The sequence below is a fragment of the Entelurus aequoreus genome, linkage group LG17, assembly GCF_033978785.1.
Source record: "Entelurus aequoreus isolate RoL-2023_Sb linkage group LG17, RoL_Eaeq_v1.1, whole genome shotgun sequence".
Lineage (NCBI taxonomy): Eukaryota > Metazoa > Chordata > Actinopteri > Syngnathiformes > Syngnathidae > Entelurus > Entelurus aequoreus.
In genome coordinates, this window is record NC_084747.1 from 23,893,192 (window position 1) to 23,919,513 (window position 26,322).

The 26,322-nt window shown below is 42.7% G+C and overlaps 1 protein-coding gene across 3 annotated transcripts; it reads right to left on the minus strand.

The window, feature by feature from the left end:
- Positions 1-369: 369 nt before the first annotated feature.
- LOC133632727 (oocyte zinc finger protein XlCOF6-like) lies at positions 370-12,845 on the minus strand. 3 transcript variants are annotated; one of them, XM_062025350.1, is made up of 4 exons: positions 12,456-12,845; positions 12,052-12,113; positions 11,248-11,502; positions 370-2,863 (listed from the first exon to the last, which is right to left on the minus strand). In XM_062025350.1, exons 2-4 carry the CDS (start codon positions 12,053-12,055, stop codon positions 1,152-1,154), a joined length of 1,971 nt encoding a protein of 656 aa, XP_061881334.1. In that variant the 5' UTR covers positions 12,056-12,113; positions 12,456-12,845; the 3' UTR covers positions 370-1,151. The 3 variants fall into 3 exon arrangements, with proteins under 3 accessions (XP_061881334.1, XP_061881333.1, XP_061881332.1); XM_062025349.1 differs by lacking the exon at positions 12,052-12,113 and having other exon boundaries at positions 11,278-11,502; XM_062025348.1 differs by lacking the exon at positions 12,052-12,113.
- Between the last annotated feature and the right edge of the window lie 13,477 nt (positions 12,846-26,322).

The following is a 26,322-nucleotide window of genomic DNA, read 5'->3' on the forward strand; positions in this document are numbered from 1 at the left end:
CCTCCTTTCATAAAACCATCACATGTTCCTTCCAACATGTTCAGTCCTGACTTGGTGGCGTGTGAGATCCCAGATCTGGAGGTCTCACAGTATTGATTATTGGCTCCAGCCAGGGGATCACTCCCTGAAAAGGATCAGCCAGGGGCCTCAGCTTTTAAAAACCTGGCTGTGTAGTAAGTTGAGACGTGGATGTGGAAATGTGCGCTAACGCCAACTTCCTGCTTCCTGTACGCCCATTTCTACAGGCTGAGGGTACGGTGGTTGCGGCACATTGATGACAGCGGACTTTGTGTCGTGTACGGCTGCTGCCGCAAATAGCTCTCCTGCGTTGTAATAATAAATTGAGTAATTAAAGTCAAAGTCTTTCATATTTTTTTTTATTTGAGTGCAAAAAAATAGAATAGAATAAAATACATACTTACAAATATTAACTACAATTATTGTACCCAACTTCAGTTTATTGCATAAAGGTCTGGGGACATACATATAAAACAATCACACAACAATATTCATATTACACAAGAGAGTAATAAAGACAATTAATAGAATGGATTATAGAGACCCAACTAATGATTCATAAAGTCACACATTTTAAAATTGTATAAAAGACAACTGCTCAAATGATATATAAAGTAAATAATAATATGCTTCCAGAAGATGTTTCAGATGTGAACCAGTAAATATGAACTAAGAGGGATTTATGAGTACTCAAAAGCAAAGGTATGAACACATGTAAAACAAATATGTACATCATATAAAGGAGTTCATCCATGGAATCATCTACAATTAGAAAATAAAATATGTAACACTTCATTATTTCAAAAAACATATATAAAACACTATTATGAATAAGTATAAAAGTGAATATTGAATATCTACACATAAAATGTTTATTGTGTGTAACATATTTGATGTAGTGTTTATTGTCACCTTTTCAGTCCAATTGTTGTGTTCATTTTAAAGTACACAAATGTGTATATTAACTCATGTACTTGACTGAAATAAAAGCACTAATCTGAAGTGTCTCATCTATAAATGTTACAATCATATTAACAAGATTGTGTTACACACACAACAATGATGTCACACATGTTATATGTGCTGATGTTGTTAGAAAGTCAAAGTTCAAGTTGATTTCAAATCCTGCATCTTCATTTGCTCTCACCAGCACACTTGTGTTTCTTACTCTGGTACTTATAAGAGAATCTTTCAGCACACACACTGCAACTCAACACTTTCTCACCAGTGTGTGTTCTCATGTGTCTTACAAGTGTTGATCGTTCATAAAAGCTTCTGTTGCACATTGAACACAAATGTGATTTTTGCCCAGTGTGTCTTCTCATGTGTCCTTTTACATAATGACTTTGTGTAAAACCTTTACCACAGGTTGAACAGGAAAAAGGTTTTTCCCCAGTGTGTGTTCTCATGTGTGCTTTTACATTTTCATTTGTAACAAAACTTTTACCACATTCTGAGCAGGAAAAAGGTTTTTCCCCAGTGTGTCTTCTCATGTGTGCTTTTAAATTGTCATTTGTTACAAAACTTTTACCACATTCTGAGCAGGAAAAAGGTTTTTCTCCAGTGTGTCTTCTCATGTGTGCTTTTAAAATTTTATTTAGTACGAAACTTTTACCACATTCTGAGCAGGAAAAAGGTTTTTCACCAGTGTGTGTTGTCATGTGAACTTTTAAATTTTCATTTATTACAAAACTTTTACCACATTCTGAGCAGGAAAAAGGTTTTTCACCAGTGTGTGTTCTCATGTGAACTTTTAAATTTCCATTTATTACAAAACTTTTACCACATTCTGAGCAGGAAAAAGGTTTTTCTCCAGTGTGTCTTCTTAGGTGTGCTTTGAAATTGGGCCTTTGAGTAAAATCTTTACCGCAGATTGAACAGGAAAAAGGTTTTTCTCCAGTGTGTGTTCTCATGTGTGCTTTGAAATGTTGATTCATTACAAAACTTTTACCACATTCTGAGCAGGAAAAAGGTTTTTCTCCAGTGTGTCTTCTCATGTGTACTTTTAGACGACAATGGTGTTTAAAAGTTGTGTGACAGAGAGAACATGTGAAGTGTGTGTTGTCAGTGTGACATGTTGCATCATCTTTAGAGTGTTCATCATCAGTGTCAGGAGAGTGTGACCTTGTGTCCTCACTATCTGATAGTGGAGCTAACATCTTGTCTGCTCCACAGTGGTCTCCATCAGCTTCTGTTGTCATGTGGTGTGTTGATCTGCTGCTTCTCTTCTCCTCACTCTCACCTTTGACCTCATCACCTTCACTCTTCACAGGGACACCAGTCACTGGCATCTTGGTAACATCACTCTTCACAGGGACACCAGTCACTGGCATCTTGGTAACATCACTCTTCACAGGGACACCAGTCACTGGCATCTTGGTGACATCACTCTTCACAGGGACACCAGTCACTGGCATCTTGGTGACATCACTCTTCACAGGGACACCAGTCACTGGCATCTTGGTGACATCACTCTTCACAGGGACACCAGTCACTGGCATCTTGGTGACATCACTCTTCACAGGGACACCAGTCACTGGCATCTTGGTGACATCACTCTTCACAGGGACACCAGTCACTGGCATCTTGGTGACATCAACCTCCTCCACTCCTTCAACATGCTGACTGATGCTGTGTTCCTCCTCTTCCTCTTTAATGTGAGGGCTCAGTGGGTACTCCTCTTCCTCTTTAAAATGGGGTGTCAGTGGGTCCTCCTCTTCCTTTTTAAAATGGGGGATCAGTGGGTATTCCTCTTCCTTCTTAATGTGGGAGGGCTGTGGCTCCTCCGTCCGCATCCTGAAGTTCCACTGCTGTTGCTCAGGGTGAAGATGTTCTTCCCAGACGTCTGCAAGACAAACACACCATCTCTGCTCAGTCACACAATGCATTCAGTACTTTTACATGCACTTAGGAACAACAAGTTATCGTATGAACTGTCTTGAAATCTCAGGAATTCACAGGAAAAGAAAAGCAAACCAGGACGACAGGACTTTTTACTATGGATAGACGATATGGTTTAAAATTGATTTTGCGATATATTATTTCATATAGAATTACTAATAGAACCATTTTAAAACAGGCTACACAGGCTCCTAATTTAGTTGTTGAAATATGCAGTAAAATATTACATCATTTCCAGTATTATTTTCTCAAAGAAAGTAACCAGATAGTAACAAGTACATTAATAATAATTGTTTCGACAAAATAATACAATTAGAAATGACACAATATGTTACTGCATATGTCAGCTGCTAAATTAGGAGCTTTTGTAACCAGTTTTGAAATTCTTCTATTATCAATCATATACCAAATGATATATCGTGACATATATTGTTATTAGGATATATATTTGAGGTCAAACATTGGTTTGCTGAGTCATTTTGTTTGGCCCACCAAATATATTTATTTTTTATATTCTACAGATGTGTGTGTATGTTTAAAATGTAGTACTACTGTTCTACATCACGTGGAAGTGTCATGTCATGGGGATGCTGTGCTTTTAACTAAGGGTGTGACGATACGGTCAGCTCACCAAAGGATACTCAATATTGGCTTTAGTAGAACGAGATGATATTTTGGTGGTTAACATGATTCATACACATATGTGTACTTCATGTGTATATGAATGTACTTTCCCTTGTGTGCTTAGTTTTACTGTAACTTCATTGTGGATAATATCTATAAACAACCTCAATTGTTTGTCATCTTTAATTTGAAGGACTGTTTACTTAGCTGACAAATTCAAAGGAAACTGCACTTTTTTAAAATGTCGCCTATCGTTCACAATCCTTATGTGACACATCTTTTTTACATTTTACATTTAGTAAACAAACGTGAGCAAAAATCAGCAAACATTGGAGTCAATGGGAGCTCCTCTATTAGACCCACAAAGTCCTCCAAATAACCATCCGAAAACTGCCAACAATACTCCATTTACATTTTGTGACCTGAATAATAACCAAGTATTAGCGATATTGTTATTATAAGCACTAACGTTAAGAACCTACTTTTAGCGGCGCATTGATCCAGAAGTAACTAGCTTATGTTGCTATATTGACATACTGAGCTGCTTCCTCGCCTCTAAGATGGTGAAAGCTAATTCTAGATTATAAATCATGCCTCTCACTTATATGGTGAAGGTTGTGGACATAAACCGGAGAACTGGGTCAACTTTGACATCCAACTTAGACCTGGAGATGGCAAGAAAGATATGCTCTTTTGCACCCACCCTTTTTTAACCCTTTGTGAGGATTAATTCTTCATCTAAACGGGAAGATATCCGTCTGTCCAAGGCCTTTAACACAATAGACTTTGAGATCTTATTGTATAAGCTATACCACTATGGTGTCAGAGGGGTACCTCTCGATCGGTTCTGTTCTTACCTATACGGAAGGCAACAATGTGTTAAAGTGTGAACAAGTTAAAAATAAATTGCAGTGATTCAATGATTGTTTTTGTTTTTTTATTCAATTTCACATAGCCTAATATAAATATTTAAGGATTAAGAGTTTAAAACCATCAAAAGCAATCTGCTTTTGTTTAAAGTTAAGAAGGTTAAATGAAATTATTTTTATTATTGTTATTTTTTATCTTACGGTCTATCAAAAATAATATTGAGCAAAATGTAATTGATATATTGTCAATGTGGCCCTCCAGCAGTGCTCGGGTTGCTCATGCGGCCCCCGGTAAAAATTAATTGCCCACCCCTGCTCTGACCAGAGAATAATTTCGCCACACCTGGTGTGTTTGTGTGACAATCACTGGTACTTTAACTTTAACAAACAGCGCTAGTGCACATGCGCCACCTTCAGAGGCGCGCCGCCCCTGCATTTCCAGGAAGTGAGCAATGTCGCCTAAAATGCATTATTACTAAATGAGGGTTTTCCATAATTAAAAATTAAACGGTAGTACCCAATGTCCAGAATTTTAATGTGGTTTATCATTATACTGTTTACCGTTATATCCCTGATACACACACATATAAACACACATATATATGTACATACACATAAAACTGATGTAAGTGTACCACTAGTGGTACACCAAATATTATTTTATTGTTTAAGTACAGTGTTTTATTTTCCTATTTTCAAACACAATGTTACTGTTCAAACTGTGTGTAATACTACAGTGGCTAAAATATTAAATATACTTGTTAAATAAAGTGTCCTCCTTGTTTTTAATCAGAGGTCTCAAACAAGCGGCCCCTGCAGCCCTAACTCTTCCGGGCTGCAATATACACCCCCGCTACCACCAAACCCCGCCCCCCCACACATCAACCCCCTCCCCCCCTCCGTGCGTTGGTTGAAGTGGGCAGGGTTGGGGGGGGGCAGGGTTTGGTGGTAGAGGGGGTGTATATTGCAGCCCGGAAGAGTTAGGGCTGCAAGGTGTTCTGGGTATTTGTTCTGTTGTGTTTATGTTGTCTTACGGTGCGGATGTTCTCCCGAAATGTGTTTGTCATTCTTGTTTGGTGTGGGTTGGCGCATATTTGTAACAGTGATAAAGTTGTTTATACGGCCACCCTCAGTGTGACCTGTATGGCTGTTGACCAAGTATATCTTGCAGTCACTTACGTGTGTCTGCAGAAGTCGCATACAACATGTGACTGGCTGTTTGTATGGTGAAAAAGCGGGCGCGACGTTAAAGGCAGTGCTATCACGGCACGCCCTTAATATTGTTGTCCGGGTGAAAATCAGGACACATTCGGGAGAATGGTTGCCCCATGCAGGAGGTTGTCGGGAGGGGCACTGAAATTCAGGAGTCTGCTGGACAAATGGGGAGGGATGGCAAGTATGTTGCTAGGGCGAGATAGCCATTCAAAGAAGGTGAATTCATTAAAAAGTACATGTTAGATTTTTTTAAGAAATCTTTTCTTGCGGCCCAGCCTCACCCAGTTTCTGCATCCAGTGGCCCCCAGGTCAATTAAGTTTGAGACCCTTGTTTTTAATGAATAATTAAGGCCTACTATGCTACTGTATTTTAATGATAAATAAATGATAAATGGGTTATACTTGTATAGCGCTTTTCTACCTTCAAGGTACTCAAAGCGCTTTGACACTATTTCCACATTCACCCATTCACACACACATTCACACACACATTCACACACACATTCACACACACATTCACACACACATTCACACACTGATGGCGGGAGCTGCCATGCAAGGCGCACACCAGCAGCCATCAGGAGCAAGGGTGAAGTGTCTTGCCCAAGGACACAACGGACGTGACTAGAAAGGTAGAAGGTGGGAATTGAACCCCAGTAACCAGCAACCCTCCGATTGCTGGCACAGCCACTCTACCAACTTCGCCACGCCGTCCCTAATGCTGTTCATGATGGTGGTACTTGGAGATCCAAGTATTTGCTGAGGTGGTACTTGATGAAAAAAGTTTGACAACTCCTGACGTAGTGACGTTGTAAACTACATTGGCAGCCACCATTTTATTATACCTAAACGACGTCTGCACATACATGGCACTTCCAACGAGATCCCGTTTTCTCTCTCTCTCTCTCGAGTTAACAGGAAAAGGAGAAAGCAATATCTGCGTCATTTCATTTTTCTCAAAATACTTTCCACTGTGTTGGTTAGAAAGTTCCACAAGTGTTCACGTTATCCCACGCTTGTGCTACAGCACTCATCTCGTTGTGCAACATGTGAATGTTTGAAGTGGAACTAAAGGTGATCTCTGAAAGGGGTACACATTATTTCCAAAGCAGCGCCCCCATCCACATATACAATACTACAACATATCTGATGAAAAACAACATTATTTTCTTAGTTTAATTATAAGTACCACGCTACTAATGAATCCTGTTCGGTACTATACCGTCTCTGACTATACACGTGACTCTCTCCTACGTCGAAGTCACGTGGTGACATTGCTGGTTTACGAGCAGACAAGCATGTTCGGCAGCACACAATCACAGAGTACTTACAAGCAGACACAGTGTGTAGACAGAAAAGGGAGAACGGACGTATTTTGGTTTAAAAAGTAACAATAAAGGTGAAGTTATAACACTGAAACACCCTGAGGAAGAGGTGCTTTAGGACATGGCTAGCGGCTAATGTCCATCCACAGTGTTTTAGCTACTTCTAAATCACTAATCCTCGCCTCCATGGTGACAAATAATGTACGTTTCTTACAAGTATTATTATCACTGCAGGACGAACAATAGCTGAACATGCTTCACTACACACCGTAGCTCACCGGCATCAAAATGTAAACAAACGCCACATATCTAGTCGATACTACTATGATTATGTCGATATTTTTTGGCATCACAACATCTTCTTTTGTTTTTTTAAAATGTATATTATGTTTATAAAGTCAGGAAATATGTCCCTGGACACATGAGGACATTGAATATGACCAATGTATGATCCTGTAACTACTTGGTATCGGATTGATACCCAAATTTGTGGTATCATCCAAAACTAATGTCAAGTATCAAAGAAGAGAAGAATAAGTGATTATTACATTTGAACAGAAGTGTAGATAGAACATGTTAAAAGAGAAAGTAAGCAGATATTAACAGTAAATAAACAAGTAGATTAATAATTAATTTTCTACCACTTGTCCCTCATAATGTGTAGAAAATAATAGGTGTATAAATGACACAATATGTTACTGCATACGTCAGCAGACTAATTAGGAGACTTTGTTTGTTTACTTACTACTAAAAGACAAGTTGTCTAGTATGTTCACTATTTTATTTAAGGACTTAACTGCAATAATAAACATATGTTTCATGTACCCTAACTTTTTTTGTTAAAATAAAGCCAATAATGCAATTTTTTGTGGACCCCTTTTATTTAGAAAAGTACCAAAATAATTTTAGTAGCGGTACCAAAATATTGGTATGGTTACAACACTACCACCTATATTTGAATATTGTCTAATGGAAATGACTGCTGTGTGATAATCACATTAATAACCAGTATAACACTTTTTATGTCAGTGTCGTGACTTGGAGAAGATAACCGGGTCAAGTTTCCGTCCCCAAGATGGCGCCGCTGTAGTGGCTGCTGGTGGCAGGAGCTCTGTGCTCTTGTGTCATCCTTTTGTGTTCCGGATGTTTCCTTCTTCTTTTCATGCAGGGTTGTTTTGCCTTTTGGTTGGGGACCCTTTGGGACTGTGTGACAAGGAGAGGCACTTTGGTGACTTCTGCGGTGCTTTTTTGGTGAACTTCTGGATCTGCCTCCCGGGAGCCTTTTGGCCATGGAGACCAGCTGCTGGGTCTCTGCCACACCAGAGTCCGTTTGGAGAGACTGGAGGAGATGCAGATGAAGAGACAGGACTGCAGAGTTTGGAGAGACTGGAGGAGATGTGGATGAACAGACAGGACTGCAGAGTTTGGAGAGACTGGAGGAGATGTGGATGAACAGACAGGACTGCAGAGTTTGGAGAGACTGGAGGAGATGTGGATGAAGAGACAGGACTGCAGAGTTTGGAGAGACTGGAGGAGATGTGGATGAAGAGACAGGACTGCAGAGTTTGGAGAGACTGGAGGAGATGTGGATGAACAGACAGGACTGCAGAGTTTGGAGAGACTGGAGGAGATGTGGATGAACAGACAGGACTGCAGAGTTTGGAGAGACTGGAGGAGATGTGGATGAACAGACAGGACTGCAGAGTTTGGAGAGACTGGAGGAGATGTGGATGAAGAGACAGGACTGCAGAGTTTGGAGAGATTGGAGGAGATGTGGATGAACAGACAGGACTGCAGAGTTTGGAGAGACTGGAGGAGATGTGGATGAAGAGACAGGACTGCAGAGTTTGGAGAGACTGGAGGAGATGTGGATGAACAGACAGGACTGCAGAGTTTGGAGAGACTGGAGGAGATGTGGATGAAGAGACAGGACTGCAGAGTTTGGAGAGATTGGAGGAGATGTGGAGGAAGAGACTGGACTGCAGAGTTTGGAGAGACTGGAGGAGATGTGGATGAAGAGACAGGACTGCAGAGTTTGGAGAGATTGGAGGAGATGTGGAGGAAGAGACTGGACTGCAGAGTTTGGAGAGACTGGAGGAGATGTGGATGAAGAGACAGGACTGCAGAGTTTGGAGAGACTGGAGGAGATGTGGATGAACAGACAGGACTGCAGAGTTTGGAGAGACTGGAGGAGATGTGGATGAACAGACAGGACTGCAGAGTTTGGAGAGACTGGAGGAGATGTGGATGAAGAGACAGGACTGCAGAGTTTGGAGAGATTGGAGGAGATGTGGAGGAAGAGACTGGACTGCAGAGTTTGGAGAGATTGGAGGAGATGTGGATGAAGAGACATGACTGCAGAGTTTGGAGAGACTGGAGGAGATGTGGATGAAGAGACATGACTGCAGAGTTTGGAGAGACTGGAGGAGATGTGGATGAAGAGACAGGACTGCGGAGTTTGGAGAGACTGGAGGAGATGTGGATGAAGAGACAGGACTGCAGAGTTTGGAGAGACTGGAGGAGATGTGGATGAAGGGACAGGACTGCAGAGTTTGGAGAGACTGGAGGAGATGTGGATGAAGAGACAGGACTGCGGAGCTGGCGCTGAGAGCCGGGACAGACAAGCTTCACAGTGTCTTGGCTGAATGAGCAGGTATCGGACACCTCTGTCTCCTTGGACGTATCCTCGCTCATCCGTGCAGACCGGACACTGGCCAAAAGTTAGTGGGCGGCCAAGGGTGGAGTCGGCTCTCTTGGTTGCTTTGTTGGGTCTGCTCCTGTCTCTGGCCATGTTCCCCCCACCCCAGCAGACGATGGCGTGGAACACCACAGAGGTCACCACAGTGTATATGTTTTTGTTGTTGTTTGACTTTTGTGGCTGTGTGTAGAAGTGACTGTTCTTTCAATGTCCTTTGTGTTCTTTGATGTTTCCCTCTTACTCACATGTTTCTGTGTTCTATGGCTATGAGTTTGTTTTTCTCTTTGGCCTCAGTCTGGACCCCCTCTCCAGGGGCCCAGGCTTAGACTGATTTTTTTCTTCTCCCCAGCATTTACGTGTACCTGTTTCTCACCTTTTTTGTAAGGGGTGCCGGAAGTTGGCAGACCCGTCAGCGATCCTGTTCTGTCTCCCTGTAATGTTTGTCTGCTCTTGAATGGGATTGTGCTGAAAATCTTAATTTCCCCTCTGGGATTATTAAAGTAATTCTGATTCTGATTGCGTTTTTATTGTCCGTCTTCAAAGTAATGAACTTTCCGGTACAATTTCTTAAATATTGATTCACCGAAAATGTTATGAGTCACAAATACTTTGCACTCGGACAACTTTACCACGAGGGGGCTGTCAAAAGAAAGACTTTAGAAAGACAAGAAAACTTTGCTAATTAGTACTAATAAACTAGATTGATTGAGACATCGCTGGACAGCAGAGAAGTAACTAAATCCAAATAAACGTTGAATATATTTTTTTAAGATATCTGGCTTGTATCTTCTTTAGGGATATAAATCGTTAAGAATTTATCGATATGATACCCTAATCGATACTCGTTATCGATACCAGTATTCATCGGTACTCTTATCGGTACTACATATCATTTGTTGAAATAAAAAAGTGTAAAAAAGGCATTTTAAATAGCATTCCTATTAGCACAAGAGGTTGAACATGATGTTCTGTAACATCTCAGAGCAGGGAAGTCTTTTATCAACAGCTGTTTATTTCAAGTCTTAAAGAAGTCAACTATTTGTGCAGTGCAAGGTGAAATGCAGTTATGTCATCTTCTTGTCAATAACACACACATCACACTTTTGTGTGTGTTGTCATTATTCAAAGCTTATTTTAATGTGTAGCAGCGGCAGCTGAACTCAATGTGACAACGTGTCATAGTTACGTCAGTCAGCTGGAATTAAAAATACAAATAGTTGTGTCATTAGTCCAGAATCTTCACGGTCCTCATGGACGACATAATTACTAACCAGTACTAAAAAAAATGGTACTTGGTACACATCCCTAATCTTCACCACTAAACATTTGAAATATGCTGACATATGTGCTGCTAAAGGTAAATAAACAGTAGCCATATTGAATGTTTGCCTTCATTTGACCACGTGAGGTAAGGAGGACGGCCTCTAGGTCACATGGTTACACCCCAGCAATTACATTGTTGATGATTGATGAGCATTCATTTTTAAATGGTGGTGTTAAAAAGCAAGTATATCTCCATCTTTAGTCATAAATGTGGCCCCCGGATGAACATGTGTCACAAACATTGTATTAGATGATATGTGGATGTTGTGCTTACTTGGACTGTGATGAAGCTGTGAGGACTCACGTGCTTTGTCTTCATGCTCTTCAATCCTCACAGAGACAACAGTCATGACATCATCCTCCTCCTGCCCTACAGGACACTCTCCCTCATCTTCCTCTTTAAAAAAATGGGGCTGTGGATCCTCCTCGTCCCCTTTAAAATGTGAGGGCTGTGGATCCTCTAAAGTGAAACTGTCCCCCTGCAGATGAGGGAGACATTCTTCTTGGTGTCCAATCAGCTGATGGATGTCTACAGGACACAAACAAAACACATTTTAACTCCTACATGCTAAATATTAAATCGTACATGAAATATAGGGCTGTGGCTATTGAACATTTTATTAATCAAGTGTTCTACTGGGAATGTTTTTGATTAATCGAGTAACTGGATAAAACATAGTGTTGCTTGGTTAAAAACGAATTTAAGCGACTTTGAGACATTTCACTTCATAATGAACGGCCAATTGGTTTGAGATGGTATGAGATCAAGATGTCATCTTTACATCAGGCTTTGTTTTTTCCACAATCACTGCCACATTAAAAAGTTAAAGTACCAATGATCGTCACACACACACTAGGTGTGGCCAGATTATTCTCTGCATTTGACCCATCACCCTTGATCACCCCCTGGGAGGTGAGGGGACCAGTGAGCAGCAGCGGTGGCCGCGCCTGGGAATAATTTTTATGGTGATGTAACCCCCAATTCCAACCCGTAATGCTGAGTACCAAGAGGTGAGGTAATGGGTCCCATTTTATAGTCTTTGGTATGACTGGGTCGGGGTTTGAACTCACAACCTACCCATCTCAGGGCGGACACTCTAACCACTAGGCCACTGAGTAGGTGTTGTAGTAGGTTAATGGCTGCACCAATATGAAGGAAATAACAGGTCATTATAGCTTTTACACACATAAATAACTTGTCAAACCTGCCAGCTAGCAGGCTAGGTTTACAGCGTCAGTTACCATGGTAACTGACTCTGACTTTGTCTTAGTTTTGTGTAAACATGTTGATACACATTGTTACAAACTGAGAGGAACATCAACCTCTCATAAATAGTGTGTGTCTGAAAGTGTCTCGTTTTCATGAACAACATAAAACAATCAGTGCATCATCCAATTCATCTTCCTATAGACAATCTATTGAAGAAGTGTTAATAATAAATATAAAGTTAGTAAAGATGTGAGAGTAAGAAGTAAACAAACCTGTTGTGTGTAACACAACTTGATGTTGTCGCTCCTTCTCCTCTTTTGTTGGACAAAGTTCCTCCTCGTACTCTGCTATGGTTCTTTCGCACATTTTCACACAATCACAACACTTTACAGTCACACTTGATCTCTGCTTAGCGATGTGTTTTCACCACTTCCGCCTCTCTTTGTTAGCAGCTAACAAGCTAAGCTAACTAGAGAGCTAAGCTAGCTGGAGAAGCATCAAAGTGCACTCAGACTAATATACAAACAGTCATTATTACTCTATTTAATGGAGTGTAATAAAGGACATATATGTGTATATGGACGCACAGATTAAGAACACTGAACTGTGACGACTGCAATAACGTCTTCACGGTCAGACGCCATCTTGCTTTATCCTCGCCGTGTTTGGTTCGCGCGCAGTCTTGTCAGATCTCGCGAGAGAAACAAGTAACCAGTTCTTTTCCAGATCTCGCGAGAGAAATAAGTACAACCAGCTTTCCACCCCCGGTAAAACTATTTTATTATATACTATTTACTTATTATGAAAATAAAAGTCAACTTGTCCATTTCAAATTTTCAAAACAAAGACATACAATTCATTTTCGTAAACATATTCAAATATTTAACAATGTATTGAAACAACAGTAGCGTAAGGAAATAAAAAATAAAAAATAAATAAATATTACACTCATGATATTATTTTTGTCTTTGATGCTAATCGTTTTTATAATGTATTTTAAAATGTGGGAGGTTTTCATGTTCTTTTTAAATTTCATTTGGCATTATATTTATATATATTACACTTTTATGCAGATGACTGCCAAATTTATATGCCAATTTCAAAAGGCCACGGCCCCCTGACACCCCTTCTCAACTGTCTATGCCACGTCAAGGCTTGGTTAGCCCAGAATGTTTTAATATTGAATGAGGGAAAAACGGAAATGTCAGTCACGTGAGCTCTGGAAAAACCAGCTTCCCGGTTGCTGCCAAAAACTTAAAACCAGACTCACCAACATCAGCATCAAGGAGGGTGACTCCCTCATTACAGACAAAATGGAGGTAGCAAGCAGACTTAACGCCTTTTTCACCAGCATAGCCACAACTCTTGTCAACAAGCTGTCCCACCACTCTGGTCGCTTTGGTGTAGAACACATTAAAGCCTTCTACAGAAAGCTAGGAGTATCAAATAATGATTTCAAATTAGAAATGGTCACAGCTGATGAGGTGCTCAAAAAATTGAGCGCGCTCCACCCAAACAAGGCCACCGGCCTTGATAATATTCCCTCCAGATTCCTAGGGACTCTGCCTCCATCATTGCCCCGATCATCACGCACATAATAAACCTATCAATTACATAAGGCCAAGTACCAAAAGATTTTAAGATAGCAAGAGTAACTCCCCTCTTTAAAAAAGGAAGCAAATTGGAACCTGGCAACTACCGACCTGTTTCTATTCTCAGTTCCATTTCCAAAGTAATGGAGAAAATAGTTTATGAACAGGTCGATAGTTACCTTGCCACTAATAAACTCATGTACAAATTCCAATCCGGCTTCAGAACTAACCACTCCACTGACACAGGCCTTCTCTATCTGACTTCAGAACTAACCACTCCACTGACACATGCCTTCTCTATCTGACTTCAGAACTAACCACTCCACTGACACATGCCTTCTCTATCTGACTTCAGAACTAACCACTCCACTGACACATGCCTTCTCTATCTGACTTCAGAACTAACCACTCCACTGACACACGCCTTCTCTATGTGAGCGACCACATCAAACATGAGGTGGACGCGGGCAAATACTGCGGCATGGTCATGCTGGACCTTCACAAGGCCTTTGACACCGTTAACCACGCTATACTGTTGGATAAGCTCAGAGCAATCGGATTCAACAAAACCTCATCAAGCTGGATGCAATCTTACTTGGAGGGGAGGGAACAGGTGGTAGAGGTGAACGGCACCGTGTCCCCCCCCCTCTCGGTGAGCTGTGGAGTCCCCCAAGGCAGTATATTAGGGCCTTTACTTTTCCTAATATACATAAACCACATGTCATCGGCATGCGACTGTGAATTGTTCTTGTTTGCGGATGACTCTGCCCTGCTGGTATCAGACAAGGACAAGTCACAGGTGGAGAAAATCCTCAGTGCTGAGCTCTGTAGAACTTGCACCTGGCTCGCTGACAACAAGCTATCCATCCACTTGGGTAAAACTGAATCCATCCTGTTTGGGTCCCACATCAACCTTAAGAAAGTCAATGACTTCACTATAAAAGTGGGTGACATTGTTATCACCAGGAAAGATGAGGTCACCTACCTAGGTTCCATTCTAGAGGCTAATCTTTCCTGTGATAAAATGGCAACCAAGGTCATCAAAAACGTCAACCAACGAACGAGATTTCTCTATAGAATCTCCTCTCTGGTCAACAAAAGCACCATGAAGATTCTGGCGGGAACTCTCATTCAACCCTTTTTCCATTACGCATGCACCTCCTGGTACCCTAGCACCTCCAAAACCCTCAAATCTAAACTCCAAACATCCCAGAACAAGCTAGTCAGATTACTTGTAGACCTCCACCCCAGGTCCCACCTCACTCCTACCCACTTCTCCAAAGTGGGCTGGCTCAGGGTGGAGGACAGAGTTAAACAACTTGCACTGAGCCTAGTCTATAAAATCCGCTACACCTCCCTGATACCGAAGTACATGTCAAACTACTCCCTTAACGTAAATGACCGCCATAACCACAACACCAGGGGGAGCTCCACTAACCACGTTAAACCAAGATTCCGATCCAACAAAGGTCTTAACTCATTCTCTTTCTATGCCACATCAATGTGGAATGAACTCCCAACAGGTGTAAAAGAAAGGGCATCTCTATCCTCCTTCAAAATCGCAATAAAAGTTCACCTCCAGGCAACTTCTACCCTAAACTAACACCCTCCCCGGATTGTTAATAATCAAATGTAAACAATCAAATGCAGATACTTTTTCTTATGACTTCTGATCTCAGTCTCTCTCTCTCTCTCTCTCTCTCTCTCTCTCTCTCTCTCTCTCTCTCTCTCTCTCTCTCTCTCTCTCTCTCTCTCTCTCTCTCTCTCTCTCTCTCTCGCTCTCTCTCTCTCTCGCTCTCTCTCTCTCTATGTCCACTACTTGCTGTACATATCCTACCAAGTCAGACCTACACTGTTCCAATGTCCATTTTTCTGTTCTCAATTGTTGATGACTGATGATAACAACCAAATCTAATCCCCCCCCCCTCCACACCCCTGATTGTAAATAATGTAAATAATTCAATGTGATTATCTTGTGTGATGACTGTATTATGATGATAGTATATATGATAGTATATATCTGTATCATGAATCAATTTAAGTGGACCCCGACTTAAACAAGTTGAAAAACTTATTGTGGTGTTACCATTTAGTGGTCAATTGTACGGAATATGTACTTCACTGTGCAACCTACTAATAAAAGTCTCAATCAATCAATCAAGTTTTTGGTCCGGCCCTCACTGACTTGGGACCATTGCAAAATGATGTGTGTCCCAAAGTCACCAGCCTTGGCGTCACTATAGACAGCCATTTTAAACTTGACAAACAAGTCAGGGGCGTTTTAAAATCCTGTTTTTATCATCTTCATCTTTTAGCAAAGGTAAAACCGTTTTTATCCTTTAACCTTTTTGAACAAGTGGTGCATGCTTTTATTTCAAGTGGCCTGGACTACTGCAATGCACTTCATGCTGGCATTAGCCAAAAAGCTCTCTCCCGGTTGCAGTTAGTCCAGATGGCGCGCTCTGTGTGTGTCTGGGTGTGTCTGGGTGTGTCTGGGTGTGTGTGTCTGGGTGTGTCTGTGTGTGTCTGGGTGTGTCTGTGTGTGTCTGGGTGTGTCTGGGTGTGTGTGTCTGGGTGTGTCTGTGTGTGTCTGGGTGTGTGTGTCTGGGTGTGTCTGGGTGTGTCTGTGTGTGTCTGTGTGTGTCTGGGTGTGTCTGTGTGTGTCTGGGTGTGTCTGTGTGTGTCTGTGTGTGTCTGAGTGTGTCTGGGTGTGTCTGGGTGTGTCTGTGTGTGTCTGTGTGTGTCTGGGTGTGTCTGTGTGTGTCTGGGTGTGTCTGTGTGTGTCTGGGTGTGTCTGGGTGTGTCTGGGTGTGTCTGGGTGTGGGAAGGGGAGGGGAGGGGGGTGCGCAATACAACGTAAACCGTTGGCCAAGCAAAAAGTAACCACAGAACACTATAGTGTTCTGTGGTTACCTTTTGGTTGGCCAAGTGGACGTGACGACAGGCTGTCCTCACTCAGGTCCGCACGGACCTGGAGGGGGCGTGCCTTAAGTCCGGCTGGAAATCGGGAGTAATTTGGGAGAATGGTTGTCCCGGGGAGAGGCACTGAAATTCGGGAGGGTTGGCAAGTATGAGATATTGTCACTTCTTTTCTTTTGTCGAGCACAAAGAAAAGAACATTTTAGTTAAATGTAAGTTGTGTCTTGGATCAAAGATCACGTCTACTGCCCAAAACAACAATTCAAATCTGCCTGGTTAGGCTTTGTGTGTGTCACGTGTGCCTTCCTTAGGTGAAACCAGCTTTGTGTATGTCACGTGTGCCTTCCTTAGGTGAAACCAGCTTTGTGTATGTCACGTGTGCCTTCCTTAGGTGAAACCAGCTTTGTGTATGTCACGTGTGCCTTCCTTAGGTGAAACCAGCTTTGTGTATGTCACGTGTGCCTTCCTTAGGTGAAGCCAGCTTTGTGTATGTCACGTGTGCCTTCCTTAGGTGAAACCAGCTTTGTGTATGTCACGTGTGCCTTCCTTAGGTGAAGCCAGCTTTGTGTATGTCACGTGTGCCTTCCTTAGGTGAAACCAGCTTTGTGTATGTCACGTGTGCCTTCCTTAGGTGAAACCAGCTTTGTGTATGTCACGTGTGCCTTCCTTAGGTGAAGCCAGGTTTGTGTATGTCACGTGTGCCTTCCTTAGGTGAAACCAGCTTTGTGTATGTCACGTGTGCCTTCCTTAGGTGAAGCCAGCTTTGTGTATGTCACGTGTGCCTTCCTTAGGTGAAACCAGCTTTGTGTATGTCACGTGTGCCTTCCTTAGGTGAAACCAGCTTTGTGTATGTCACGTGTGCCTTCCTTAGGTGAAGCCAGGTTTGTGTATGTCACGTGTGCCTTCCTTAGGTGAAGCCAGGTTTGTGTATGTCACGTGTGCCTTCCTTAGGTGAAACCAGCTTTGTGTATGTCACGTGTGCCTTCCTTAGGTGAAGCCAGCTTTGTGTATGTCACGTGTGCCTTCCTTAGGTGAAACCAGCTTTGTGTATGTCACGTGTGCCTTCCTTAGGTGAAACCAGCTTTGTGTATGTCACGTGTGCCTTCCTTAGGTGAAGCCAGGTTTGTGTATGTCACGTGTGCCTTCCTTAGGTGAAGCCAGGTTTGGGTATGTCACGTGTGCCTTCCTTAGGTGAAACCAGGTTTGTGTATGTCACGTGTGCCTTCCTTAGGTGAAGCCAGCTTTGTGTATGTCACGTGTGCCTTCCTTAGGTGAAACCAGGTTTGTGTATGTCACGTGTGCCTTCCTTAGGTGAAACCAGGTTTGTGTATGTCACGTGTGCCTTCCTTAGGTGAAGCCAGCTTTGTGTATGTCACGTGTGCCTTCCTTAGGTGAAACCAGGTTTGTGTATGTCACGTGTGCCTTCCTTAGGTGAAACCAGGTTTGTGTATGTCACGTGTGCCTTCCTTAGGTGAAACCAGGTTTGTGTATGTCACGTGTGCCTTCCTTAGGTGAAACCAGGTTTGTGTATGTCACGTGTGCCTTCCTTAGGTGAAACCAGGTTTGTGTATGTCACGTGTGCCTTCCTTAGGTGAAACCAGCTTTGTGTATGTCACGTGTGCCTTCCTTAGGTGAAGCCAGCTTTGTGTATGTCACGTGTGCCTTCCTTAGGTGAAGCCAGCTTTGTGTATGTCACGTGTGCCTTCCTTAGGTGAAGCCAGCTTTGTGTATGTCACGTGTGCCTTCCTTAGGTGAAACCAGCTTTGTGTATGTCACGTGTGCCTTCCTTAGGTGAAACCAGCTTTGTGTATGTCACGTGTGCCTTCCTTAGGTGAAGCCAGGTTTGTGTATGTCACGTGTGCCTTCCTTAGGTGAAGCCAGGTTTGGGTATGTCACGTGTGCCTTCCTTAGGTGAAACCAGGTTTGTGTATGTCACGTGTGCCTTCCTTAGGTGAAGCCAGCTTTGTGTATGTCACGTGTGCCTTCCTTAGGTGAAACCAGGTTTGTGTATGTCACGTGTGCCTTCCTTAGGTGAAACCAGGTTTGTGTATGTCACGTGTGCCTTCCTTAGGTGAAGCCAGCTTTGTGTATGTCACGTGTGCCTTCCTTAGGTGAAACCAGGTTTGTGTATGTCACGTGTGCCTTCCTTAGGTGAAACCAGGTTTGTGTATGTCACGTGTGCCTTCCTTAGGTGAAACCAGGTTTGTGTATGTCACGTGTGCCTTCCTTAGGTGAAACCAGCTTTGTGTATGTCACGTGTGCCTTCCTTAGGTGAAACCAGGTTTGTGTATGTCACGTGTGCCTTCCTTAGGTGAAACCAGCTTTGTGTATGTCACGTGTGCCTTCCTTAGGTGAAACCAGCTTTGTGTATGTCACGTGTGCCTTCCTTAGGTGAAACCAGGTTTGTGTATGTCACGTGTGCCTTCCTTAGGTGAAGCCAGGTTTGTGTATGTCACGTGTGCCTTCCTTAGGTGAAGCCAGCTTTGTGTATGTCACGTGTGCCTTCCTTAGGTGAAGCCAGGTTTGTGATGGAACGAGATATTTTCCATATATCCATATTTAAGTGTTACTTCTTTCTAAAAACTCCTATAGTCATATTTACATCAGCTAATGTCTCGTGTGGTACAAAGTGCTTGGATTCGAGTGTCCTTGAGTAGACAGGCAGAGCGCTGTTGAGACTGCCACAACATTCCTAAGATAACGAGCACAGGGGAGTGCTGAGCTTGGGGGGGACCGAGCTAGACCGATCTGGACCGGGCTAGGGAACGCTTGGGTGCTGGATTGGTCTCATTATTGCCAAAGCTTTGACAATAAACAACGAAATACCAACTACTGCTTTTGGTGGTCAATTTAACATCAGCTTATTTGCCATTAAAAGAACTTGGGAGTGGACAGCAGACTTTGACTTCCTTGGGAGGAAGAGCTGTCGACGCAACAATTTGGGGGCTTCGTCCGAGATGGCACGCTGTTGATCGATGACTTCTTGCAATCTTCTGGACAGACTCAATTGGCCAATTCAAGGTAAGCAGAACCTTTCTTTTTAGATAAAATCTGCGTTAGGAGTCTGTCCTGAAGTCTGTAAGTCAAACACTATATTGTACCCCAGACGCAGAGCTGTGATTTCGATAGATTGATTGCATTTTTGCCGAGCCTGCCATTGCATTAAAATTGTAAATAAGTGGTCAACTCACGGCATTGTGTCTCGATTACCGTGACGGGCAGTTTCATTGACGAGTGAACTAATAGTTGGGTGTGGCTCACCCTGGGTAGTTGGTCGCCGCCTAAAAGAGCAACGGGGTGATAGATCCCAGTGTGATAAGACACTAAAACTAAGGAAGCGGGTTGATAGATCCCAGTGTGATAAGACACTAAAACTAAAGAAGCGGGTTGATAGATCCCAGTGTGATAAGACACTAAAACTAAGGAAGCGGGTTGATAGATCCCAGTGTGATAAGACACTAAAACTAAGGAAGCGGGTTGATAGATCCCAGTGTGATAAGACACTAAAACTAAGGAAGCGGGTTGGAAGATCCCTTTGCGTTGAGGGCACTAGAATTAAGAAAATATAGACACAATGGCCTTGGAGTGTGACGAACAGAAATGTGATGGCGGCGGGGCAAAATGTGATGATTGGCTACTGTTCAAAAAAAAAAAAAAGAAAAAAAAAGAAAAAAAAAAAAAAAAGGAGAACGTTCCTTGAAAGGGTTAAGAGGGAGTTTACAATACTCGAAAAGTCGTGAACTCAAACGTCTGGTAAAATAAAATAAAAAATAAATAAAAAAAAGTAACTGGAAGTTTTATGGTAAAGTGAAACGCAGAGAGTGTGCTGCTGAGTGTGAGTGTGTGTGAGTGGGAGTGCTTACGCGCGCTCGTGTGTGTGTGTGTGTGTGTGTGTGTGTGTGCGCTGGTGAAAATGGAACACTCAGGGAGAGAATTTAAGAGTTTGGCGTATGATAAAAGTAAACGGGCATTACGTGGAAAAACGAAATGCAGCAAAAGAAACAATGATTAATGACAGAATGAACTGATTGGTTTTTTGTCTGCCGCGCATGCGCAAGACAATTCAAACGACCCGCCCAGACTTTGACTGACACCGCCCCCTACTCCAGTGACAAGAGAAGGAGGTATTAACACGCCCCCTCTAAGATTGATCTTGCCTCCGAAAATTAACCCCTTCTACACGTCTGTCCATTTTCCTACGGCAGACATTTTTGACAAATGACATTAACAATATGGGAAAAGGATGTTTATAACCTTACGTTACATGAATGGTTTCTAGGACAACAGAAAATAGAAACATTGTGTGAAATGTAAGGAAGAGTTAGGGAACAGGAGGTTGTTTGTAAAGGAAAACGAAAGTGAAAGAAAGATGAGAAAGTGACAAATGAAGGTATTCGTAAATGGTATGCTGTTGATTGTGGTTAGCTGCAAGTTTGTTTATTTGTTTGTTTAGTTGTTTGAGTGAAATGGGAAGAAATCAATAGGAATAATTAGATGCAAAATGGAATAAAACTATGAGTGCGATAGAAAATGAATGAATAAATGAAATAAGTTCATTTTGGTCATATAATCAACCATCAACCATCAACCATCAATCAATCAATCAATCAATCAATGTTTATCTATATAGCCCTAAATCACAAGTGTCTCAAAGGGCTGTACAAGCCACAACGACATCGGCCTATCCTATACATTCACTGAACATTAAATTACCTGGAACATCAACGTTAAAAGAGAAAGTATTAACCGCTTATTTTGCAAGTCTGACCATTTTCCTCCAGCAGAGGGCGGTGCACACCAGACATTTTTGACACATGACAATTATAGGGGCCTACTTTAATATAAGTCTCTTGCCGATGCATACATGCAAGCCATTGTTGACCTTGTTTCCCACCTGTACCTCCGGGAGGGAACCTTTGGCCAAACACTTTGGACAAAGTTAACCCTGATATACACGGTGCCAAAAACAATATATGGCAGGACATTTTATTCATCCCATGCAAAATAGGGCTAATGACAGAGCAACAAGGAAACGACTACTTAAATTACAGATCGCTGAAGATAAAAGGTTAAAAGAACCAAAAGGTCAAAGATCAGCTAGGGTATATTCAGCAGTGGGTGACCTTGCTTTTGAGTTCCAACAGGTGGAGGAAAGAATCCTCAACAGACATGCGGTTGGACTCGGGTGGTGGACAACACGATGCTTCAAAGCCAGTCTGGGGTAGACACTGTTTCGGCTGTGACCAGCCTGGTCACTGGAGTAGTGACTGTCCGAACATTTCCGAACAGGAAAGGTTCCGTCGTGCCGACAAACGAACACGAAGGCGTGTAAGAGGACGCCCACATCAGGAGCCGCAGCAGGAAGTACAGACAGGACCCCTGCTGGACATGAGTGTCAACGGACAATTTTATCAGCCACCCATTCGATTCTGAATGCAGAGGTACCAAAAAAACTGTGTGCTTCCTCTTTAAAGGTCGAAGGCTTCGCTGGGGTCACAAGAAGGTTAACTGTCACCAAACCACTTCCGGTTCAGATTGCTGGACCTCCTTTACAGACTGTACCCTGACATTCAAATCGCAAAGAAGGAACATTCCTGGTGTTACCTGACGGCTGAACCACCCAGCTGCGACACCACTACCAAGCATACCACAGCCTGAAACAACAGGAATGGCTCTAACGGTGAAAACCCTGACTGACTGAGATGCTTCCGTGTGTTCTGCCACCCGACTCGCCATATGTTATGATTATTTATATATGTTGGAACTCAAGGTGTGGCTGCTCATGTTGACCTATCTTTGCAACAGCTAGCATGGTATAAAATGGACACAATAGTGTCCCACATTGTTCCCTTGCTCTCTGTCTCGCCTACAAAACCAAAGAACTTAGGTCCAATGATAAGACACGGCGTAGCTGCCAAACATTACACCGACACCCAAATACCACATTTTCAATTGTTTAGGTTTAGCCCATGGTTATGTTAAACACATAACTATGGGCTGCACTTTAGACACCTGTAGGCTACGAGGAGCTAGCAGCTACACAACAGCTGAGCTAAAACGACACATTACACATTTAAGCATATCAAATAATTATAGTTGCTCATTACATACACAAAGTTGCCATGGCAGAAGTCTGATAGAAAGTATTCAGTAACAAACGTGTCCGCATCATTCAACTTTCTACAACATGAGCTTGACTTAATGAATTATTGGGGCTACTAGGTGTGGTAAAATTTCTAAATACTATTGCTAAAGCATTCGCCACAAGGGTAGTATTTTTCTAGTATTGGTGACAATATAAATATAAGCATATTTGTTACTTTCACCATATTGAATAAGTTACATAAAAGTTAGGGTTTAGTTGAGTTTGAGTTAATTGTGATAGTGCTAAGGGGTCCCCTACCCTAACACCACCCCCCAGTGGACTATAGAGGCTAAAGAGACAATCATTGACCTCAAACATGACCTGTCCTCCGCTACTTGACTATTAGCTGACCTTTTTCTGAGATGTTTCTGAAAGTGATAGTATGACTAACACAGTCCTTTTTTCAGAAACAGAAGGGGGTGAGTGAGGGTGGATACAGACTCCTTGGAACAAAATCGACAATCATCCGACTCTGACACATTCCATAGTTTTAACGTTTTTCCCGTGGGTAAGAAGTTATAACTAATTTTAATTTGAAAATAACGATTTTACACATCGATAGTAGTTTAATAGATCAAATTTAGAAAATGGAGGAGGTGAGGGTGAACCATGTATAGTCTTTGACTTCACTGATATGATCAATACGGTACAAGGGAAAAGGTACGTACTGACTTGTGTTGACAATCACAGTGGTTGGCCGGAAGCAACAACAACCTCAAAAGAGGATGCAATATCAGTAATTAAATGACTTGTGAATGACCTAGTACCCCGACATGGTTTCCCCAAAAAGATTAGGTCAGACAACGGCAACCATTAAAAAAATACTCACTTAGCCTTGGTCGAAAAGGCTTTCGGACTAGAACACAGGTTTGGGGTACCATCCTGAGTCCCAAGGCAAGGTTGAAAGGATGGACCAGAACATAAAAAACTAATTGGCTAAAATCTGTGCACAGACCAACTTTAATTGGATTGACATGTTGCAATTAGCGTTAATGATCATTCGAAGGTCCGTGAATAAAACTGTTTTACCGCCCTTTGAGTTTTTCACCCTATGAGTTGCATACAGGTCAGCCATTCACAGGACCAGCAGCCCCCCATGGAAGGAGGACTCAGCGTAAAACCAAAATGGCATTTTACGCAAAAAATTGCAGAATTTGTGTGCCAGTTCTTCTGTACAGATTCCCTTCCGCCCGCTGAGAGGGTCAAGATCAAGGTCATCAAACGCAAGTGGACGGAGCTCAGGTGGACTGGTCCCTTCAAGGTCGTGGAACGGACGTCCCACGCCCTTCGACTGGCTGGTGGAGGGGACACCTGGTACCACCTCTCCCTCTGCACTACAGCTGAAGAACCTGACAGATTACCAGCGGATGTCATTGCTGACATCGCCACATCATCTGCCCCTCTTGACCCCCTCGCCACATCATCTGCCCCTCAGCCCAGGAGACGACAGAGATTTTCTACCTACATTACTCTTTTCAACTTCTATATTGTATATCCTTGTGTGAGACCAATCCAGTATGCTAAATGTTTCTTAGTTTTTCTTGCTTGTTTGCAGCATAACTATCTGTGTCGTTACATTAAGTGAAAAGTTTGATGTTTATCCCCGTTTATCCCTTGGGCGTGTTCTACTGTCTTTGTGTCTCAGTTCATCCTTCCTGACGACAGTGACTGACAAGTGTCTAAGAACATACAGCGGACTTTAAATAGACTGGGTCAAAGGGGATAGCAAGACTTATTTTTGACCTGTGCAGTGTGATTAATTACGGGGGACACAATAGCTATTACCGTGGTAATAACCTCTATATTTGTTACGACTCAACCCTGAACCATTGGTGTCGGATGCAGACAACATACGCTGGTAAGTGGTGCCCATCGTCCCTTTTATGTTGTTTTGGGGGTTGACCTGACTGATACAGACGCTAAAGGAATTATTAAAATTAATGTCCTTGAGAGGGCGTTAACTACCTCTACACCCTCTGTAGCACCTAAAGTACCACCCCACCTCGGTGGTGTTTCAAAGGCTCACATCCGTGCGTGCTAATGACATCACCACCGAAGGCCTGGTAACTTTGACCTTAGGAGCGGGTGCAGACAACCTGTGGCTCAGGTGGATGCCAAAACCTGGGTGACTGTGTTGCTTCTTCCGCTGGACGTCCCTTTTCCCACACTTACCCCGCCCCTTTTAAGTTGACTGACATGTGTACCCTTCTGTTGACAATGCCACCCGACTTCTTCCCTTTGTGGCCCAAAAGCTGAATTACACGCGTTTTCAAATTACAGGACCCTCTCCGTCCCCCAACAAATTGGGTGACATCAACCATTTCTGGTGCACCACACTGATAGATGGCTCGAGGATAGGCCCTTGGGCACGAGCTGACTTATTCTGGTATTGTGGGGAGCACAGATTGTACATTAGAATTCCAAAGTTATTCGTGGGGTTTTGTGCTATGGTTAGACTGGTGACCCCACTCACTCTAGTGGGTACCAAATTAACTCCCCTTGTAACTCCTGTCTCAGCTGCCACTCTAACTCCCCGCCGACGCCGTCATGTTTTATCTCGGAGGAGTGTAAAGGGCTCCTTCGATTTGACGAGGAACCCTGATGGTGTTTACTTTGATGCAATAGGCCAACCTAGGGGGGTCCCCTCACAACATAAATTGTGGTGTGAATCCTGTGCAGGTTTCGAAAACCTTCCTATCATTGGTGCTATTTTCCCTGTGACAGCTACTAAAAATGTTGAACGCATTAACTATGTTTTTTATAATCTGTTGAGACTGACCAACCTGACTCGTGACGCCGTTGAGGGACTTGCTGAACAACTTGCCCCGACCTCCCTCATGGCCATCCAGAACCGCATAGCCCTTGATCGCATCCTAGCCAAGGAAGAAGGCGTGTGTGCAATGTTTGGTGACCAATGCTGTACCTTCATTCCTAACAACACTACCCCCGATGGCTCAGTTCAGAGGGCCTTAAAGGGCCTCCAGGCCCTGTTTAGGGACACATTAGGCAGGTGGACTGACCTAATTAAGTCTGTCTTGGTCTCCATTCGGAGTTTTTTTTTGGCCATCATAGCCTCATGCGGTTGCTTTATCGCCCCTTGGGCTAAGTGTCACTAAAGGGGGTCTAGCAAAGTGGTAAATTTAAGACTTTCGAGAATTGTTGGTTTACTTCCCTGACCATGACGACATTGACGTGGACTCCCTCCATCTATCTCCCATGTAAATAAGCTGTTGTTTTATTGCTAGCTTGCTCAAAGAAAAAAAACAGCACCTACTTTAATGTGGGGCGTGCTTTAGAAGTGTTTAACTAGTAGTAAAAGATCTTATAAGAAGATCTTAAAGGGGGAGTGATGGAACGAGATATTTTCCATATATCCATATTTAAGTGTTACTTCTTTCTAAAAACTCCTATAGTCATATTTACATCAGCTAATGTCTCGTGTGGTACAAAGTGCTTGGATTCGAGTGTCCTTGAGTAGACAGG

Bases quoted from the DNA above. Each gene is read 5' to 3' on its own strand.
- LOC133632727 (XM_062025348.1), bottom strand. From the start codon at position 12,549: ATGTGCGAAAGAACCATAGCAGAGTACGAGGAGGAACTTTGTCCAACA. The intron at 11,503-12,455 runs GTTTGTTTACTT...TGTGTCCTGTAG, and splicing joins AGTTGTGTTACACACAACAG to ACATCCATCAGCTGATTGGA. The intron at 2,864-11,247 runs GTAAGCACAACA...TTTGTCTTGCAG, and splicing joins ACAGCTTCATCACAGTCCAA to ACGTCTGGGAAGAACATCTT.